This window comes from Vulpes lagopus, chromosome 6 (assembly GCF_018345385.1).
Source record: "Vulpes lagopus strain Blue_001 chromosome 6, ASM1834538v1, whole genome shotgun sequence".
Lineage (NCBI taxonomy): Eukaryota > Metazoa > Chordata > Mammalia > Carnivora > Canidae > Vulpes > Vulpes lagopus.
The window spans coordinates 2,723,397-2,741,996 of record NC_054829.1 but is presented as its reverse complement, the minus strand read 5'-3'; the positions used below and the strand labels follow the sequence as shown (position 1 = coordinate 2,741,996).

Sequence of the window (18,600 nt, the reverse complement as noted above, 5' to 3'; positions counted from 1 at the left end):
CTCCATATGTTAGTTTGCAAAAGGAGATCAAGTCTGTAAGGACCAGCTCTTCTCTGTGTCCGTGAGGGGCCTAGGGAGCTTATTAGGATGCTGGTTGTCTAGTCAGTGCCCAGAACTGGTGCTCTCATCATTTCTCATTCTTGTGTCTCCTGTGGAATCCAGCAGTTAAGGAAGACTCCTGCTAGTGTCCTGTCCACCCCTTCTGCCCTCAGGTTTTGTGTTAAATGTAGCACATACAGGGAGGTGGACATTAGAATGGTCAAAGGTCTCATAACATGATGGCCTATTGGCCGTAGGCTTTTTTCTTTCAGGGCTGAGAAGGGAAGGCAGCCCGCAGGTTTTGAGATGTTGAGATTCTGAGTTCTCTGAGGTGGACAAGGATGCAGTACAGAGCAGGAATGCGTGGGTGTCAGAAAGGGTGAGGGGGATGCCACACAGGACTGGCTTGGAGGTAGAGTCCCCCTTGACGTCACAGAATGACTTGAGTTGTGTTCCTGCTGAGGAGAAATTTCCTGACCTAACAGCTGTTCTCATAAATTGTGGTGTTGCCTAAAGGAACCACTGTTTTTAGATTTGGGATTCAAGGCCCAGGGGTTTCCCTAGCAGTGAGAGAGCATGAGTATAGCAATGAGCACAAAGGCACCTTGTGACCTTCTGGTTTGGGTCCAAGAGTCTGTTTTAGTTAAGAAATGCCTTCGAGGCTTTTAAAGAAGATCTTTCCATCTTAGCTCTCCTGTTTGTCCCCGTGTCCCAGCGCAGGCCAGTGGCTGTTGGCTGAGTGGGATGGGTGACGAGGCCTCCCCTCCAGCCGGTGCTGACATGCCTGCGTGCCGCCTTTGGCCACGCACTGTGCTGACATGCCCTTTCCAGCGATTTTCTCTAATCCTGTGAAGTAGACGTCATTATTGTGTCTATTCTGCAGATGAGGAAACAGAAACTGGAAAAGAAATAACTCATCCAAGGATCCACATCTAGAAAGTGGCAGAGCTAGGATTCGAGCCTGAGACGTCTGGCCATGGAGGCCGCCCTCTTACGCTGCCCCGCTGCCTGCTGTGCCCAGGCCCTGCCCTTGGGAACACGCATGTCTGCAGGATAGATGGGCGGGCTGTACCCCCTCTCGCCACACAGGAAGTGGCAGTCTGTGTTGTACCTGCTCTTTGATCCTTTTTTTTTTTTTTCCTTCTTCTTCTTCTTGCCTCAGGCTGCTTCTGTTCTTGACGTCAGATACGCATCTGCTTCATGAGAAACTCTGGTAGCTTTGAGCACTTGGTATGGACGACTGTGTTCTCCAGGATATCAGGTATTACAGGACATCACCTAGCCATCTGCATCACATCTCTGTGGACAAGCAGCTATTACCAAAAAGGCATACACTTCAGTCCTGTGCTCCATCTGCCTTAATTCTGTGCTCGTTCCTCCACGTTGGCGCCACTTCCCCGAGAGCCCCATTGCATCTCTCACACTCTGCCCAAGTGCTGGGGAGTCTCGTGGCCTGCACGCCTCCTGACTCTGGGGACCTGTCCCCAGTCGAAGCTCCTGAGCCCCACCAATGGCAGCTCTGCCCAGTCAGCAGCTTCAAACAGGTAGTCAACTTGGAAGGCACGACTCTGTTCCTGCATGGCCTGCAACTTCTACTTTGTGCATAATGTAATTTTCAGAGTGACTGTGACCCTGTTGGCCTTTTAGAAAGTTTCTCTTGTTCTTTCCTGAGGCATCCACCTAAGTGATATCATGCTTCTTTGGAAATCCCAGTATATTGGCAGACTGCATTATAACCTCCATTGTGCCAAACATCCCGAGACAGCTCACGTTTCCCCAGACATCGGGTGTAATTATGGTTTGTAAATTTAGCTGGCTTAAATCTCACCCTTCTCCTTCCCAAGCGGTAGAAAGCTCATTCACAGCAACTGTCCTTGGACACTAGCTTAAAGGAACCTGGACCTCAACACTTTCTGCCTTCAGCTTTCAGCATTGTAATCCCAGGACGGGTGCCACCCTGTCTTTTCCGGATACCCCCACCCCACCATCCAACTCCAAGAGATGCGGTCCATACCACTGTACCTGGTGCTTGTGCATTGGAATTGGTGCCTTCTCCTTTTGGCAACCATGTTATCAACCCTTTTTCTGTTTTAGTGTCTTATTTCTTCTTTAAAGTTTATTGCTTGCCAAAGATAACATCACTGAGATTAGGAGACAGGGGAGAAATTGCTGCAGATTCTGACAGAGTGCAGATTTTAAATGTCAGGTTAGCTCAATAAAGGGTATTAGAATAGCTGGTGATGATTTTATAAAAGCTACACATTGTTTGTTCCCCCTTCTGTTGGTATGACTGGCCTTCTACATGTCACTCCATATAGCTTTTTTTTGTCCTTTTTTCCCCCCCTTTTGTCATGTACTGATGTCCTTTCTCTTTTAATATTATAGTACAGGACAGAGAAGTGGTCAGTTTATTGGCTCCAGTAAGACCAAGATGAAACCATGTACAAAGTGGTCTGTAATGCCTTTTGGTTGGACTGGGAACAAGTAAATGTTTCTAATAAATGTTCTGAGATTTCCAGAATCACTTATTCTCATCTGAGACTGTGGCCCCACTGCGGGGCTGAGGGATAGACTGTCAGACTGCGTTCCCGTGTAGCCTGTGTCCCGCCCACGGACAGTCCAGCCTGCACTAAATATGTTGAAGGAACTGTTGTTGTTGTTTTGCATCATTTAAATATTTTTCCTGCTTTCAATACCAAAAAGAAAAAAAAATGCAGATGCTTTAAGGCACAAACAGAATTCTTAAGAATTTAAAATATGCAATTAAAATTTGATGTGTTTTGACTCCCAAGCACCTTGCTTCCCCCCCCCCCCCCCTTTTTAAGTTAGCTGATTATCTCTTTAGGAAGAGGGTCAGCTAGAAACCTATGCTGTTTGGAATTGTGTGTTTTTAGAAATCTGGAGAAAGGTCATTCACACGGGGAGTAAACGGGAGTTTCCCGACTTTTTGTCATCTTGTCCCTTCACGGGGTGTCTGTGGGTCAGGGAAGAGTGTGTGAAGAACAGCATCAGATGAGGCGAGAGGCAGTCTCAGCTTGCTGCTCCTACCTAGACGGGGGTAGCATAATAACACTAGTCATGCCGTAGGGTTTGGTTTTGCTTGTATCCTAAGCCTGCCATGTAATCAGAAAATGGCAGGAAAAGCGTGGAGAGGAGGTGGCGTAAGTTTTGCACATCGCTCACAGGGGCACTAGGCAAGAACCGAGGTTCTCTTTGCTTCTCCTTCCTCTTAGTGGAAGCAGCAGGCAGTTTGCTGCAGTGGGTCTCGTGCTGCCAGGACATCTGTTCCTCTCTGCACGCCCGGGCTGCTTTCCTGGAGAATGGCTCCCTCCTGGCGATGCCTGAAAGCGCGATGCTAGTTCCTGGGGAGCGTGGCAGGCGCAGAAGCAGTGCCAGGCCTCTGTGTGTCCTCTGCACCATCCCCTTCGTGCTTGCCCCGTCCTGAGGAGTCACTGCGCCCGTACACCTGGCGGACCCCAGCAGCCTGGTCCTGGCTTTCTCTCCACGGGAAAGGGGCAGCGTTGTTGTCATGCGCCAGAAGGAAGAAAGATGGTTGTCTTTGCCTGACTCCTCCGTTGTAGTCTCAAGCATAAGGTAGCACTGTGTTTTAAACTGTTTCATTACACTGTTGTTGCAATGATGTTGTAAATGCAAGAAATCACTGAGCTTTAAAAGCTGAGTGATTGATCTTATTTATGTGAAGCCCCTTTTTTACATATCAAGACTTCGGTGCATCAGCAGGTCGTGTTTGGATGTGTAAGGGTCCGCAGTGACAACTGCTTCGGATGCAATGTTCACTTAAGCTTTGTCTTCTTAAAAATTGATCAATGTGAATGTCATAATTATATATATATTTTTGTGGAAAATTTCTCCTAAGTATAAGTTATTGTGCAAAATATAGTACCATTGAAGCAAATGATAGTTTAACTTTTAGTTTAGAAATCCTAAAAGATATAAATTGTATTGCATATGCATTAAAAGTTTGTTTTATTTAATTTTATGTAGGTGTGTAAAGTGTTAGGTAAAAATTGTTTCCACTTATCCATTTAAACACCTTGTTACTTGAATATTGTGTTGACTGGTCTGAAACCGTGATCGATCCTGTAACATAGCTCGCGAGCCGAGCCCGGAAGGCCGCGCCGCACCTCTGTTGTGCTGAGATCGCGGTGGCTCCGGTCGGGCGCTGGTGTCCGCGGGAGCCGGCGCTTAGCGTGACACACCCACTGCGTAGTCCGGGTGCACTTGTACCCACCGGGACACCCATTCCTCGAAATGGCTTTTGCTAGTTTTTAACCTGTAAGACCCTTCGCTGGTCACCAACCTCCCGAATCAAAAGATGAAAAGGAACAAATTCTTGCGTTTTACAAGCTTACTGCGGTGGACTAATTAAGCAGTTGTTTTCTGTGTATAAAGGTTCCCTCAGATACCACACACCACTATACGTGTGCTCATTGTCACTTTAAATTTCAACTATGCCCTATTTTTGTCTTTCTGAATATCAGATGTACTATTGGTATAATTGCATACCAAAAATAAGCCAAACAGTGCATTACACTAACTGGATCCCTGCTTAACGGAGCAAAGGAAAGCCGGAGCCAGCTCACACGAGAGCCTCGTTTCCTCTCTCGTCCAGCCTGTGTCTAAGCCCAGTGACCAGGATCCGAGCTTTCAATATCAAGTGAAACTTGGCTTCACGTTGACTCAAGGTAGTTAGCTAATCTGAATCTAGTGATCTTGTGCAATGCTCAAAAGCAAACCCTCTCCCCGCCCCTCCCGGGATCCCTGCGGCTTCCCCTCCTTCCAGTAAAGCACAATTGCAGCAATGTTACAATTCAGAAGAAGGAAGGTCAGTAGAGTCTATGCATGTCGTGTGATAATGAGTGTTTACAGTCACCTTCTCCGAAAACTAAAATTTATACTGGAGTGGATAGTATTCCATTATGTAGACCTATCAACTTTGCTAAGTGCTTTTTAGATTGCTTAAAAATTTTTCAAGATTTTAAAAGATGTATAAGGTTAAGTTTGCAAATATAATGGAAATGCTGTATATCTTTTGAAGTGATAAAATCCACGTTGGAATTTTAAAGAAAATATGTTGTAATAATGCTGTTGTAAGTACTATTTTAATGTCTCTTTCTGCCTGTTTTCTATATCAGCACACTCATTGTGGTGAATGTTCATAGCATTATAATTGCTTAGCCATTGAATGATAACATTTGTTAGTGGAGATCGAAAAAATTTATTTGTGAAATTCTGCAGAATTCATTTTTCTATTTCTAATATTTGCTGAAGTTAAATAAAACATTTTCAAGCCATTGATGTAATAAAATACAAGACAGAACTATCTTCTGCACAGTCCACTTCCCACCAGAGCAGTGCCCCGCCCTAACGGACAGCGGGCTTTTGCATTGGGCCTTGGGGTCTGGGGTCTGGGCGTGTGCACCCCCAGAGCCACACCCCGCGGAGGCAGCGGGGCCCCTTGTGTCTGAGCCTCTAGCTCTCCTTGAACTGCTTTTCTAAAACATTTTAACAGACGCAACGGCTTATGGTTGCGACCAAGTTGAGGTGTGTGAATTCATAAAAGTGGCAGTGGGTCAGGGGCTTAAATCTCAGGTTCAGTGACAGGACCTTTTTTCCCCATTAGTGGTTTTTCTCTTTTCAGCGTGACCAGGCTTGACACCTGGATGCTGCCCCTGCGCGGCCCTGGACCGTGGCGGTGAGGAGGCGGGCTGCCGCCTTGTCACCTCTGGGCAGCCGAGAGTGGACGCGGCTCTGACCCCAGCAGCTCCGAGCGGTATGACGGACGCTCTCCGCCCCACCGGCCGCCTCTGCGGGCTTCTCTGCAGCCAGAACGCAGGATCTGGCCAGAGAACTGCCGCCAGGGCCTGACGTCCACGGCCCGCGTTGCCTCAGCGTGGAGACCGGGGAGGGGGTCCCTCTCTGTGTCCGGGGCCGGGGGGCGGGCACAGGACGCCCGGGAGAGGTCCTCGCCAGGCCGAGGGCAGCCAGTGTGCTGTCACCACCCTCGGTGTCATAGGGTGGGTGACGCCTGAGTGGCACCCAGGAGGGGCGGACAGAGGACCCCCCGTGGGACCTGCAGAAGTGACGCATGGCACCGACAGCACCCAGGCTGTCCTGCCAGGAGGAGGAGGAAGGGACGCTGGTGTCCCCGCTGGTGTCTGCCAGGATAGGGGCCAAACGGGCCGCTTGGGCTCGGCCTCCGTGGCCTCGGTGGAGTGACCAGCACCAAGGGTGCCGAGGGGCGGGCTTCTAGAGGCTGGGGGGTGCGCGGGGAGACCCGGCACGGGCCCCCCCCGAGGGTGCTGGAGGGAGCAGGGCCTCCCCTGCCCCGGTCTCAGCCGGGCTGCAGCAGGTGGAGCCCACTGGGGGTGCAGGGCTGCAGGTGGGGGCCGCGCCGGGAACAGCTGCCAGGGCCCCGGCACTTGTGGTCCCGCGCTCCTGTCCCCTGGAGTCCCGCTCCGAGTCCCACCCTCCTCACGCCCTCGGCGCGCAGCGTGTTGTCCCCACTGGACAGCTCCTGTCGGGGGGAGCGACCCCGAGGGCACTTAGCGACCTGTATCTGGGGAAGGGGCGCGGCGGCACCACCCCTCCCGGACGCCACCCCGCTGCTCGCAAGCGCCCGGACCTCTGTGCCCCGCACTGACCCCCGGGAGCTCGCCCCCCCCCGGACCCTTCCAGGTGGCCCAGTTTCTTTCCTTCTCGGCAGTTAAGCCCACGCTCGTTGCCCCTGCGGCCGCTTCGTGCTTGGAGCCCCCTTGGGGGCCGGGCGAGCTCGCGGGCGACCCTGATGGACCCTGGTCCGTCCCCCAGGGACGCCACCCAGAAGCGGCCCCTTCCTCTGGGCCTTCCCCCGGCCGCTCTCGCACCAAGCTCCGCCCATGTCCCCGGTGCCTCAGAGTGGCCCGTCCTGGACCCTTCCTGCCCCTTCTCCCAAGTCCTCGGTGTCTGCACGGCTGTCACCGCGTCAGAAAGCCCGGCGTCCGCGGCCTCTGGGCCCCCTCCTCGCGCCCCCATCACTACTGCCAGCCCGGCCACAGCTCGGGCCCTTTCCGGCCACTCCTCCTGTCCCACCACCCCTCCTCCCTCTCCCCTGCTCCTCGCTCCATGGCCGTAATCGGGGCTCTTGCCTGCTTAGAACAGTCTGTCATCTAGAGACCTGGGCCCTGTGTTGTGAGCGTGACGTTCCTGCACCAGGGTCGCTGTCCCGTGCTCTTCTCTCCCGCCTCCCCCCTGCCACTGCCCCCCACGTGCACTTCTCTGCACTTGGCTCTTGGTACTGGACTATCAAGAAATGGCTTAAAGTGGGTATTTTATTCTTTGAAATCAGCGATGCAGGCTGCGAGGAAGGTGGTGTCGCCCACGGGCAGCCTCCAGGCTCTCGTGCGAATCACCGTCTGTGTGCAAGGAACACACCGCATCCCGCTTTCTCCACCTGATGCACATGCGTATAAAGTCGCCCCGTCCCGCTGTTGGCTTCATGGCAGCCTGGTTGTGACTGTGGGACTCCCCTGTACTGGCGTCAGCGGGCAGGTGGAGTTCGCGCGTCGCGTGGACAGACCAGGGCGACCGCAGCGCATTCCTCACGCGCCAGAGCAGGTGCAGAACAGATGTCGAGGGTTGGACTTTCTGGGTCAAGACCTGTTGATGTCACCAGACACAGACCCTAATCGCCTCCCAGAGACGACGCAGCAGCTTCTTCCTGCACTCCTGTCGCCCTTGTGCTCTCCCAACACTGGGGTGACCAAGCACCTGACCAAGGTGTTTGCGGAGCAATTCGGGGCCCCGGGTTGTCTGCGCAGGCGCCGGCGCCCTCTAACCTCCCGCTCGCCGTGGGCCCACGGAGGAGCTCTGCCCGAGGGGTCTGGCGATTCTCCTGCGGGGACGACCCTGTACGACGAGCTCTTTCGCGCACAGTGGCTCCTGGCACTTCGATTGAAAATAAATTTGGCAACAACTGAGTCTTACATGGTGGATAATCGTGTAGCAAATTGTGATTTTTAGTAATAATTGCTTTATTTACTGAAGACTGCCTTGCCCCCCAGGACAAAATATGCATTCTCCGGTTTACTGCTCACAGCAGCCTTCGGGCAGGGACCAGCCTCCCTGTTTCCCAGGACAGGCCGAGGCTGGCGCAGTCGGGCCTAGACGGCCGCAGCGGCTCCACTCCACCCGGCGGCCTCTCTCGGATCCAGGCTGCGGGCTCCAGTCCTCGCTCGGGGATGGCACCTGCTGCGATCGCAGTCACTCCCCCAGCCCCGCAGGCCCGGCCCCTCACCCCAAAGCCAGGGCGACACCATTCAGAGGGTGGCGGGGAGCTGGGCTCGTGCGCAGAAACTTCGGTCTTGCCGGGATGCTTGGTGGGAGACGCCTGATGAGCGGCCGGTCCTTTCATTCTGCCGAGACAGGCCTTAGTGGGATGGGCACCACTGGCCCCTCGCTCTTCCCGCCGTCGGTCCCCGCCTCGTCCCACCCCCAGACCAGCGGTCACCCCGTGGTTTGGGGCGCCTACCCCAACCGTGCATCTGCTTGCGTGTTCACCTGCCGCTCACCGGCACGTGGTTCTTGCAATTAGCATGTTCCGATTCAGTAAAACGAACAACCAGTTTTCTTCTACACGCACTGTTCTAGATGGCCAGCGACCACGACGGTCCCCTGCCAGAGAGCCCTGCCACAGCGTTCGGAGGCTTGGCCGACTGCAGTCACACAGGTGGGCCCCAGTTTTGAGAGGAGGGAACCAAGGCCAGTGAGGTGAAGTGACTTCTGCAGGTCACTCACTGCTCGGTGGTGGGTTGGAGGCCAGGGGGTTGGAGGCCAGGCCGTGGGTCCCGCTGCCGTGGCGGCTGCTAACAGGGCCGAGCTAGGGCCGGGGACCTGGGGTGCCCTCCCTGCAGCCCCCCAGCCGGTCCGGGTTACAGGCCCGAGGGCCACTGCCAGGCTGTCCTTCCTGCTGGGGGCGGGCGCCCTTCCTGCAGATTACGAGCAACAGGTCGGGGATGGTCCAACGGGCCGCCTGTGACGGAGCACCTGGGCCGGGCCTGCGCGGTGCCCCGGGCTGACGAGCTGGACCAGCCCTCCCCTCAGCTACGACCCTCCTCCGTGGCTCTGGGTCCCCAGAGGACACGCTGACATTAGTGCACCTTGTCCCTTTGCAGACCCCTACAAAACCGCCCACACCTGGCCTCCCGGTCCCTTCCTCGGAGTCCTCCCAGCTCCTCCACAGCCCTGGGCCTCCGAGCCCGGGACCCCGTGGGTGCCCAGGGCGCCACCGAGCAGCCTCCACGGCAGGGCCAGTGCAGGACCGTGCCTTGGTCTGGCCCTGACCACAGACGTGGCCCTAACGACACCTGCTAGGGACACTGACAGAGCAGCGGCCCTCGGGAGTCGTGCCCCGGGCGCCCCTGCGCGTGTGGAGCCTCCCCTAATCCACGCGGGCCCCGCGCCGCGCTGTTCAGGGAAGCCGGCGAGCCTCGCAGGAGGCGTAGGGATCGGCCCCTCTTGCTGTTGACAACTCAGCCACCCTGCGAAGCTGCCTGCGACAACCACGGGACAGCTATCCGGACACCAGTGACCTGGCTGACGGCACAAAGCCCAGGCCCGTGAGAGTTGGCGACCCTGGGGGAGCCCCCGGGAGACCGCATGGTGACCCAGCAGGCCAGCAGCACTGTCCAGACGAACCCGGGCCACCTGCGGTCCCACCGGAGCGAGCAAGTGCAACGGCTGCCTTCTGAGGCCTCTGCTGTGCGAGCGGCGGGGCCAGGGGCATCGGAGAGGGCGTGGGCTGCAGAGCTGGGCTGGCTTTGGGTGCCTGGGGTGCTGCTCGGATCCCCAGCTCTGAGAGGCGGGTCACAGGTCCCCTCCGGGAGGAGCTGCCTCAGGCCGGCAGTGGGAGCCCCCACAGGGACACTTGGCTGTCGGAAGCACCGGCGGCCCCTTGGTGCCACCCCCCTGGACCCCCAGGCCAGGCCGCAGGACTCCAGCCCTCAGTGGAGCATATTTATTGCCGGGAGGCGGCTGCTGGGGCTTCCCTGGCCGTTGCCCTCACAGCCTTCCAGGCTGGGAAGTCTGGGTCCTGCTGGCTGACTGCCTTTCCCATCACGGAGACTCCGGACCGAGATGCTTCTTCCCCTACCGCCCCGTCCCTTGTTCCTTCCACCCACCCACCCACCTCGCCTTCCTGCTCGAGCCTGTGTGCCCCTGGAGCATCTTCTTCCAGCCTGTGAAGCCATGTCGGGCCTGGCTAGAGCCTGGGGGTTTGGATTCCGTCCCCAAATCACTGTGACCTTAGGTAAGCTTTCGTTCCTCTGCCTTCTCTTCCCTCCCTGGGAAGAAGGGGGCATTTCCTCTTTCTTTGGGTGACCTGGTGGGGAGGTGGCTACCAGCTGCCTCCCGGACTAAATGACAGGTATTTCCCCTGCTAACCTGGGCTGGGGCTGCAGGGCAGGAGGGGGCTGGGGATGTCCCAGTCTTTCTGGGAGCAGCCAGCAGGTCCCATGTCCCTATAGGCCTGTTCAAGCAAAGGGCCAAGGGCCAGCATGCTCTGCACAGCCCTCGGGCACCCCTGGGACCCAGCACAGGGTGGGGAGTGGAGCTGGGGCTGCCGTAGAGGCAGCCAGCCTGAGCCCGAGGCCCAGCCCCTACTGCATGAGGTTGGGGGAGTCATTCAGTCCCTGGGAGTCGAGGTAAAAGGAAACAGCGCTGGGTTCGCTTGGTTGTCAGCGGGTATTTCCGGGCCCGCGCAGTGTGGCGCTGGGAGAATGACCGAGCAAGGCAGGTGAGGCCCCTGTCCCTGAGCACTGCCAGGGAGACAAAGAGAGGGACACCCACACAACCAAGACAACCACAGGCTTCCTGTGATTGGATTAGTTGGCTAGGCTGGGACGGACCAGGAGGTAACCACTGGCCTCGTCACATCTCTGCCCAGAACCTCCTTCCCTGCGTGGCATCGGGAAGGCCTTGTCAGGAGACGGAACATAATCCACCACGAGCCCGACTTTAGCACTTAACGGGTTAGCTGCCGAATGGGTCCAAGGCTCCCAGCAGTGGGAGGGCAGCCCTGGGTACGGGGCATGAAGGCCAAGGCCAGTGCAGCATGGCCCCAGCTAGCACGCGGAGCTGCCCCATCTTCCATCCCCACCTCCCAGCCCAGCGTGTGGTCTCTGAAAGCCACTTCCCAATAAAAGGAACAGGGATCTCTGAGGAGTGACTGGCTTCAGATATGGGAGGAAGTGTACAAGGAGAGCCTGAGGGCCTTGTGCCAGGGCCCAAAGAGGCACCCAGAAAATAATGGGGTTGCATCCAGAGGACATGGAGACCAACATAAAAGGCCTCCCATTGGCCTCCCACGGACCAGTTTGCCATCAAAGCAAAATGACTGATTGACACGCAGCCAACAGAAGAATCCAAAAGTTCATGATGCTAATACACCACCCGGGGATCACACCTGGAGCCCAGAGAGACCACATGTACTCATTTCCTACCCAGACTATTTCAGGACACTCCAATCACCAGGGGCAAACATTCCTTACAGGAGGACTGCAGCTAATCCACGCAGAAGGACATGAAAATTACTAATTCACAGTCTGCTACGAAATCACGGACCTAATCAGAGATCATCAGTGGCTGCCAAAACCATCAAGTAGACGGGATGGCAGGAGAGAGCTTGGGAACGCTTCAGGCTGACCCGGAACCTACCACCAATGTCAACGGTCCTCAGAGGACTGAGCAGAGTAGAAGCAGCAGGATCTGCGTCTCCACCTGGACATCAACTGCACCAGCAGAATCTGCCTGACGTCATTATTTTGGAAATCTGGAGCCTACAGAAGCCTTGCAACTCCCAAGGCAAGTCTTGGACAATAAACGGTGATGACAGTCCATCAGTCTGAGCTCGCGGCACTACAGCAGATACCCAGCCCATGGCCGGCGGCCGTGTGCCCGTCCCTGGAGCTGCCTGGGGCAGCAGGAAGCCTGTCCTCCAAAGATCCGGATCTGTGTTCTCACGCGGAGGCGTAGACACGGAGGCAGGTGGGCTTTATTGCTGCAGGCCCCTTCCCCGGAGCTGAAGCAGCCTCCAGGGGACTTAGCAGCCAACGTCTTTCTTACCCACCCCCACCTTCCTCTTTTTCCCCTTGGGATCCAGACATTGGAGACTTTTCAAAAGCAAATGCACATGTGGAGGACATGAGAAAGTCACCGCACCTGCCCAAGGGGAGATGCGGGCCCGGGAAATATCCAAGGAAGCCTTCAGGTTATACTGAGGCTGGTCCCTGGCACGAGGAGGCCCACAACCATAACAAAATAACAACAGTGGCAAAGGTCGAGGAAGCCGAGCCCCCATCACCAGTTACCACATTATTAGGTTCAACTGTCCAGTTTTCAGCAAGAACAAAACACAAGGCATAGAAAGAAATGGTCCATTCAGAGGAAACCCTAGGCCAAGGGAAACCGTCCCTGAGGAAGACCAGATGGCGGACTTACGAGACGAGGAGGTTAAGACAACATCTTAAAGATACTCAGGGAACTGAAGGAGGATGAGGGGAAAGTCCAGAAAACAAGGTATCACTCAAATGGGAACCACAGTAGGGAGAGGAAACACTCACGAGGGGAGCGAAGTCCAAAGCTGGAGGTACAATACCAGAAATGAAGAATTTACTGGAGGGATTCAGCAGCAGGTGAAGCACGCAGAAGAATCAACAAATTCAAAGATGGGCTATATTGAAACGGCCAAGTCTGAGGTCAGAAAGAATAAAGCCAGGGATCCCTGGGTGGCGCAGCGGTTTAGCGCCTGCCTTTGGCCCAGGGCGCGATCCTGGAGTCTCGGGATCGAGTCCCACATGGGGCTCCCTGCCTGGAGCCTGCTTCCCTCTGCCTGTGTCTCTGCCTCTCTCTCCCCCTATGTCTATCATGAATAAATAAATAAATAATCTTAAAAAAAAAAAAAGAAAGAAAGAATAAAGCCTGATGGAAGGGAGCAGAGCCTAGGGGACCATCAGATGAACAAGGTACAGACAGTGGGAGTCTCAGGAGGAAAAGAGGCCAGGGAGAGGTTATCTGAGGAAGTAATAGCCAGAAACAGCCAGAGGTTATCTGAGGAAGTAACAGCCAGAACAGCCAAGTTTTAGGAGAGATGCAAATATAAACACCCAGGAAACTCAACGAACCCCAAATAAGATGAACTCAGGGACCGTCACGCAGACACGTCATAACTAAGCTGTCCAAGGCCAAAGAGAGTCTTGAAAGCAACAGGAGAGAAGCAAGTCACCACACAGGAGGGAGCCTCCGCAACAAAAGCCCGGGCCAGCGTATCAGAGGGCTAAAGCAGCCCTACGCCGGGAAAGCTGCGGAGAAAGGAAGACCAGCAAACCAAAAGCTGAAGGAGTCTGTTGCTGGCGGACCTGCCCTGCACGAAGTCCACAAGGGGATGGATGGCAGGGCACTGGGCGGCAAGGCAAAGCCCTGCGACGAAGCGAAGACCTCAGCAAAGGCAAATGCACAGGCCACTATAAAAGCTACTCTTACTCATAGTAAATGACACCGGTTTCTTGCTCCACTTTTTGTCTTCTCCATGATTTAACAAACTACCATCTTAAAAAGTCTAAAAGCTAGTATTATTGTGGCCTCACTTTCTTTTTTTTTTTTTCTGAATAATTTAGAAGACCCATAGGTTAAAAGAAAAACAATTACTGGCTTAAACTTTTAGACACACACGTGTAAATTACACACATAGTGTCTATGTGACACTAAGAACCGAAAGAGGTCAGGGCAGCTGCCAAGGAGCAGGGTTTTTTGCATGTCATTGAAGCTAAGGTGGTCTAAATTCAAAGAAAACATACTAAGAAATGAGGGGGAATATATTCCACCACAAAAAAAAAAAAAAAAAATCAAGTAAATGCAAAAGAAGGAAGTAGCATAGGAAATGAAGGTCACCTGTAGGAGATACAGAAAACAGGGAACAAGATGCCAGAGGTCAGTCCTTCCTTGCCCTGGGCTGCCCACATGGGAGGGAGTCAACTCTCCAGTCAAAAGACACAGGTTGGCAAAATGGATTTGATTTTTTAAAAAAGATTTGTTTATTGGGACGCCTGGGGGGCTCCGCGGTCGAGCACCTGCCTTCAGCTCGGGTCATGACCCGGGGCCCTGGGATCGAGCCCCGCATGGGGCTCCCTGCTTAGCGGGGAGCCCGCTTCACCATCATCATCACCACCACCACCACCACCACCACCACCACCACCACCACCACCACCCCCGCTGCTCCCCCTGCTGGTGCTCTCTCTCTGTCAAATACATAAATAAAGCCTTAAAAAAAAAAGAAAGAAAAAGAAAGATCATCTGTGCAAATAGTAACCACAACAGAGCAGGGTGGCTGTGCTGAGACAAAATACACTTTACTTTTATTTAAAAAAAAAAAAAAGATTTTAGGGGGATCCTTGGGTGGCTCAGCGGTTTGGCATCTGCCTTTGGCCCAGGGGGCGATCCTGGAGTCCCGGGATCAAGTCCTGCGTCAGGCTCCTGGCAGGGAGCCTGCTTCTCCCTTTGCCTGTGTCCCTGCCTTGCGCTCTCTCTCTCTCTCTCTCTATCATGAATAAATAAATAAAATCTTTAAAAAAAAGATTTTATTTTTAAGTAATCTCTACACCCAATGTGGGACTCAAACTCACAACCCTGAGATGAAGAGTTGCATGCTCTACCAACTGACCCAGCCAGGCACCCCAGGAAAAAACAGACTTTAAATTTTTTAAAAATTGTTTAAAATAAATAAATAAATAAATAAATAAATAAATAAATAAATAAATAAATAAAAATTGTTAAGAGACAAAAAAGTACAGGATATATTAATAAAAGGTTCAAAACAGCAAGGAGAAAAAGCTATTGTATTTTTTTCTTTTTTCTTTTTTTTTTTTTTTTTGCGGGGAGTGGGGGAGAGCAAGTGCGAGCGGGGTGAAGGGAAGGGTGAGAAGGAGAGGAAGAGAAAAATCCCAAGCTGGGTTCACAACCTAACATAGGGCCTGACATGGGGCTCAATCTCATGACCCTGAGATCATGAGCTAAGCATAAAGAATTGGATACTTAACCAACTAAGCCACCCACGGGCCTGAGAAAAAGCAATTATTAACATTTACACATCTAATAACAGATCATCAATATGTAGGAAGCAAAAATCATCAAATTGAAAGAACTGATTGTCCTAAAATAATAATAATAATAATAATAATAATACTTATACCCTACTCCCAACGTATAGAACAACCAAAGAGAACATAAGGAAACAGGATTTGAACAACACAATAAACTGACCAGATCCGACACACACACACAGAGCACCGCACTCAACAACACCACACATCTTCTTCTCAAGTGCACAATGGGCAATTCTCCAGGATGGACCATAAGTTAGCACAAATAAGTCTCAAGAGATTTAAGATGAATAACATACAAAGTATCTTCTCCAACCACAACAGGATATAGACCTCAATAACTGAAGGAAAACTGGGAAATTCACAAGTTTTCCAGTGTAGAAATTAAACAGTACACTTAAAAAATATATTTATTTTTATTAAAAAAATTTTTTTAAAGATCTTATTTGAGGGATCCCTGGGTGGTGCAGCGGTTTAGCGCCTGCCTCTGGCCCAGGGCGCGATCCTAGAGACCTGGGATCGAATCCCACGTCGGGCTCCCGGTGCATGGAGCCTGCTTCTCCCTCTGCCTGTGTCTCTGCCTCTCTCTCTCTCTCTCTCTCCCTCTGTGTGACTATCATAAATAAATAAAAAAATAATAATAATAAAATAAAGATCTTATTTGAGGGCAAGCTCGGGTGGCTCAGTGGTTTAGCACTGCCTTCGGCCCAGGGCTTGATCTGGAGACCTGGGATCGAGTCCCATGTCGGGCTCCCTGCATGGAGCCTGCTTCTCCCTCTGCCTGTGTCTCTGCGCCTCTCTCTCTCTCTCTCTCTCTCTCTCATGAATAAATAAATAAAATCTTTAAAAAATAAAAAAGTAAAGAATTGACAACAATACTTTTCAAACTTTTCCCAGAAAATTGAGGGAACACCCCCTAATTTGTTTTATGAGACCAGCATCACCCTGAGACCAAAGCTTTTGAAAGAAACTACAAGATACCTACTGACCAATATCTCTTATGAACATTGATGCAAAAATCCTCAACAAGGGACTCCTGGGTGGCTCAGCAGTTGAGCGTCTGCCTTCGGCTCAGGACGTGATCCCATTGAGTCCCACATTGGGCTCCTGCAGGAGCCTTCCTGCATGGAGCCTGTTTCTCTTCCCTCTGCCTGTGTCTCTGCCTCTGTGTCTCTCATGAATAAATAAAACTTTTTAAAAAATCCTCAACAAAATATTAGCAAACTGTATTCAGCATATTAAAAGGATTATACATCATGACCAAGTGGGGTTTATTCCTGGAATGTAAGGATGGTTCAACATATGAAAATCGATTAGTGTAATTCATCACGTTAACAGAATGAAAGAACGGAGCACCTGGGTGGCTCAGTTAACTGTCCGACTCTTGATCTCAGGGTCATGAGTTCAAGCCCCACATTAGGCTCCATGCTGGGCATGAAGCCTACTTAAAAATTAAAAAACAAAACATGACAGATGAAGACGTTGGAGTGAATAGGGTGCCTGAGTGGTTCAGTTGATTTAGTGTCTGACTTTTGATTTTGGCTCAGATAATGATCTCAGGGTCGTGGGATCAAGCCCTGTATCAGGCTCCATGCTGGGTATGGAGCCTGTTTAAGATTATCTCTCTCCCTCTGCCCTACCCCCCTCTAAAAATAAAACCAGAGTGAAAGGACAAAAACCACATGATCATCTTAATGCAGAAAAAACATCTGACAAAATTCACTTTTCCATGATAAAAAGACTCAATAAACTAGGAATAGAAGGAATCTAAATTAACACAATAGAAACCATATATGAAAATCCCACAGTACTGAAAGCCTTTTCTGTAAGATCAAGGAGAAGGTAAGGATGCACGCTTTTGCCATTTCTATTCAACATGGTACCGAACATCCTAGCTAGAGCAATTTAAGAGAGAAAAAGAAATGAAAGTAATCCAAATTGGAATAGAAGTAAAATCATCTTTGTTCACAGATGATATGATCCTCTATGTAGAAAGTCCTAAAGATTCCACAAAGAAACTGTTAGAACCAGTAAATCAGTAAAGTAGCAGGATACAAAGTCAACACACAAAAATCAGTTGCATTTCCTATACAACAATCCATCTGAAAAGGAAATTAAGGAAACAATTCACAATGGCATCAAAAAGAATAAAATGCTGGGGCCGCCCTGGTGGCGCAGCGGTTTAGCGCCGCCTGCAGCCCAGGGTGTGATCCTGGAGACCCGGGATCAAGTCCCACATCGGGCTCCCTTCAAGGAGCCTGCTTCTCCCTGTGCCTGTGTCTCTGCCTCTCTCTCTCTACATGTCTCTCATGAATAAATAAAATCTTTAAAATAAATATAAAAAAAAAGAATAAAATGCTTAGAAATTAACTTGACCAAGGAGGGAAAAGACTTGTACTCTAAAGACTACAAAACATTACCTCAAGAAATTAAATAAGACAGATAAATGGAAAGCCTTCATGGGGGAAGGCTTCATATTATTAAGATGTCAATACTGATCAAGACCCTGTGCGCTGGAGTGGACAGGGTCTTTGTGTCCAGGAGGAGAAGATGCAAGGAGACAGATGCAGCACCCGTCCTGCTTCATGGGTGCTTCATGGATGTCTTCAGTTGTCCTGGCTCGGGTGTCCATGCAGCACATCCTAGAGGCTGGGCCCTGGACACCAGACCCTAGGACTTAATGTATTTAATTATCTTTTCCCTTCACTAGGCCAGGATTTCTTAACAGTAGTACTATTGACATTTAAAATTTTTGATAAATGTATATATTTATTTAAAATAAAAATCAAAGACTTGTAACTGTAAGAATAGTTAACACATCGCTCACTTCACAAGAACTACTCTCTTAACAAATTTCAAGCATACAACACGGTGTTAACTACAGTCACCAGGCATACTTGGACGTTAGATCCCCAGAATGTATTAACCTCTAACTGAAAGTGGGTATCCTGTGGCCGACATCGCCCCATTGCCCAACCCCACTGGACTCCCACACCACCCTCCCCCTGCCTACATGTCTTGCCTGTTGGCCCCTGCATTGCCTTGTCCCATTCCTGTGGTCATAGATTGAGGTGTGCAGCAGCAGCTGCTTCTGGGCTTCTGCTCAACGCACTCCCAGGAGTGCTTCACATCACACCCAGACTCTGTACACCTTCTCTCCAGCCTGACGGCTACCCTCTAGCTGCTGAAGCACAGAACACAATAGGGTCTTCTCGGCACCCACAATTGTGCAACCTGGAACTGCAACAGGTATCAATGCCCTCCATGAACTCCAGCCAAGAGGAGAGGAGAGTCATCCTGTGAATTCTCTCATCCTAGCACCCTGGACTCTTCAGAGATGCTGCTGGCATCTCTGAAAATGTACCATGAGATGGAGCAAATCAGTTTGTCCTGAAGCTGTGGCTGGTTC

At 51.8% G+C, this 18,600-nt stretch overlaps 1 protein-coding gene across 3 annotated transcripts in view; it reads left to right on the top strand.

Annotated features, from left to right (window-relative positions):
- The window catches only part of RCOR1 (REST corepressor 1), a 124,856-nt gene extending 119,020 nt beyond the window's left edge, over positions 1–5,836 (top strand). Inside the window, exons 12-13 of one of the 3 annotated variants that reach the window (XR_005988369.1) lie at positions 1,202–4,745; positions 5,702–5,836. Coding sequence is in view for 1 of the 3 variants with exons in the window: in XM_041758577.1 (XP_041614511.1) it covers positions 1,202–1,243 (42 nt within the window). In the remaining 2 variants the exon portion in view is untranslated. Of the gene's footprint in view, positions 1–1,201; positions 5,667–5,701 lie in introns of those variants that run through there. The other 2 variants (XR_005988370.1, XM_041758577.1) reach the window with 2 other exon arrangements.
- The last annotated feature ends 12,764 nt before the right edge of the window (positions 5,837–18,600 follow it).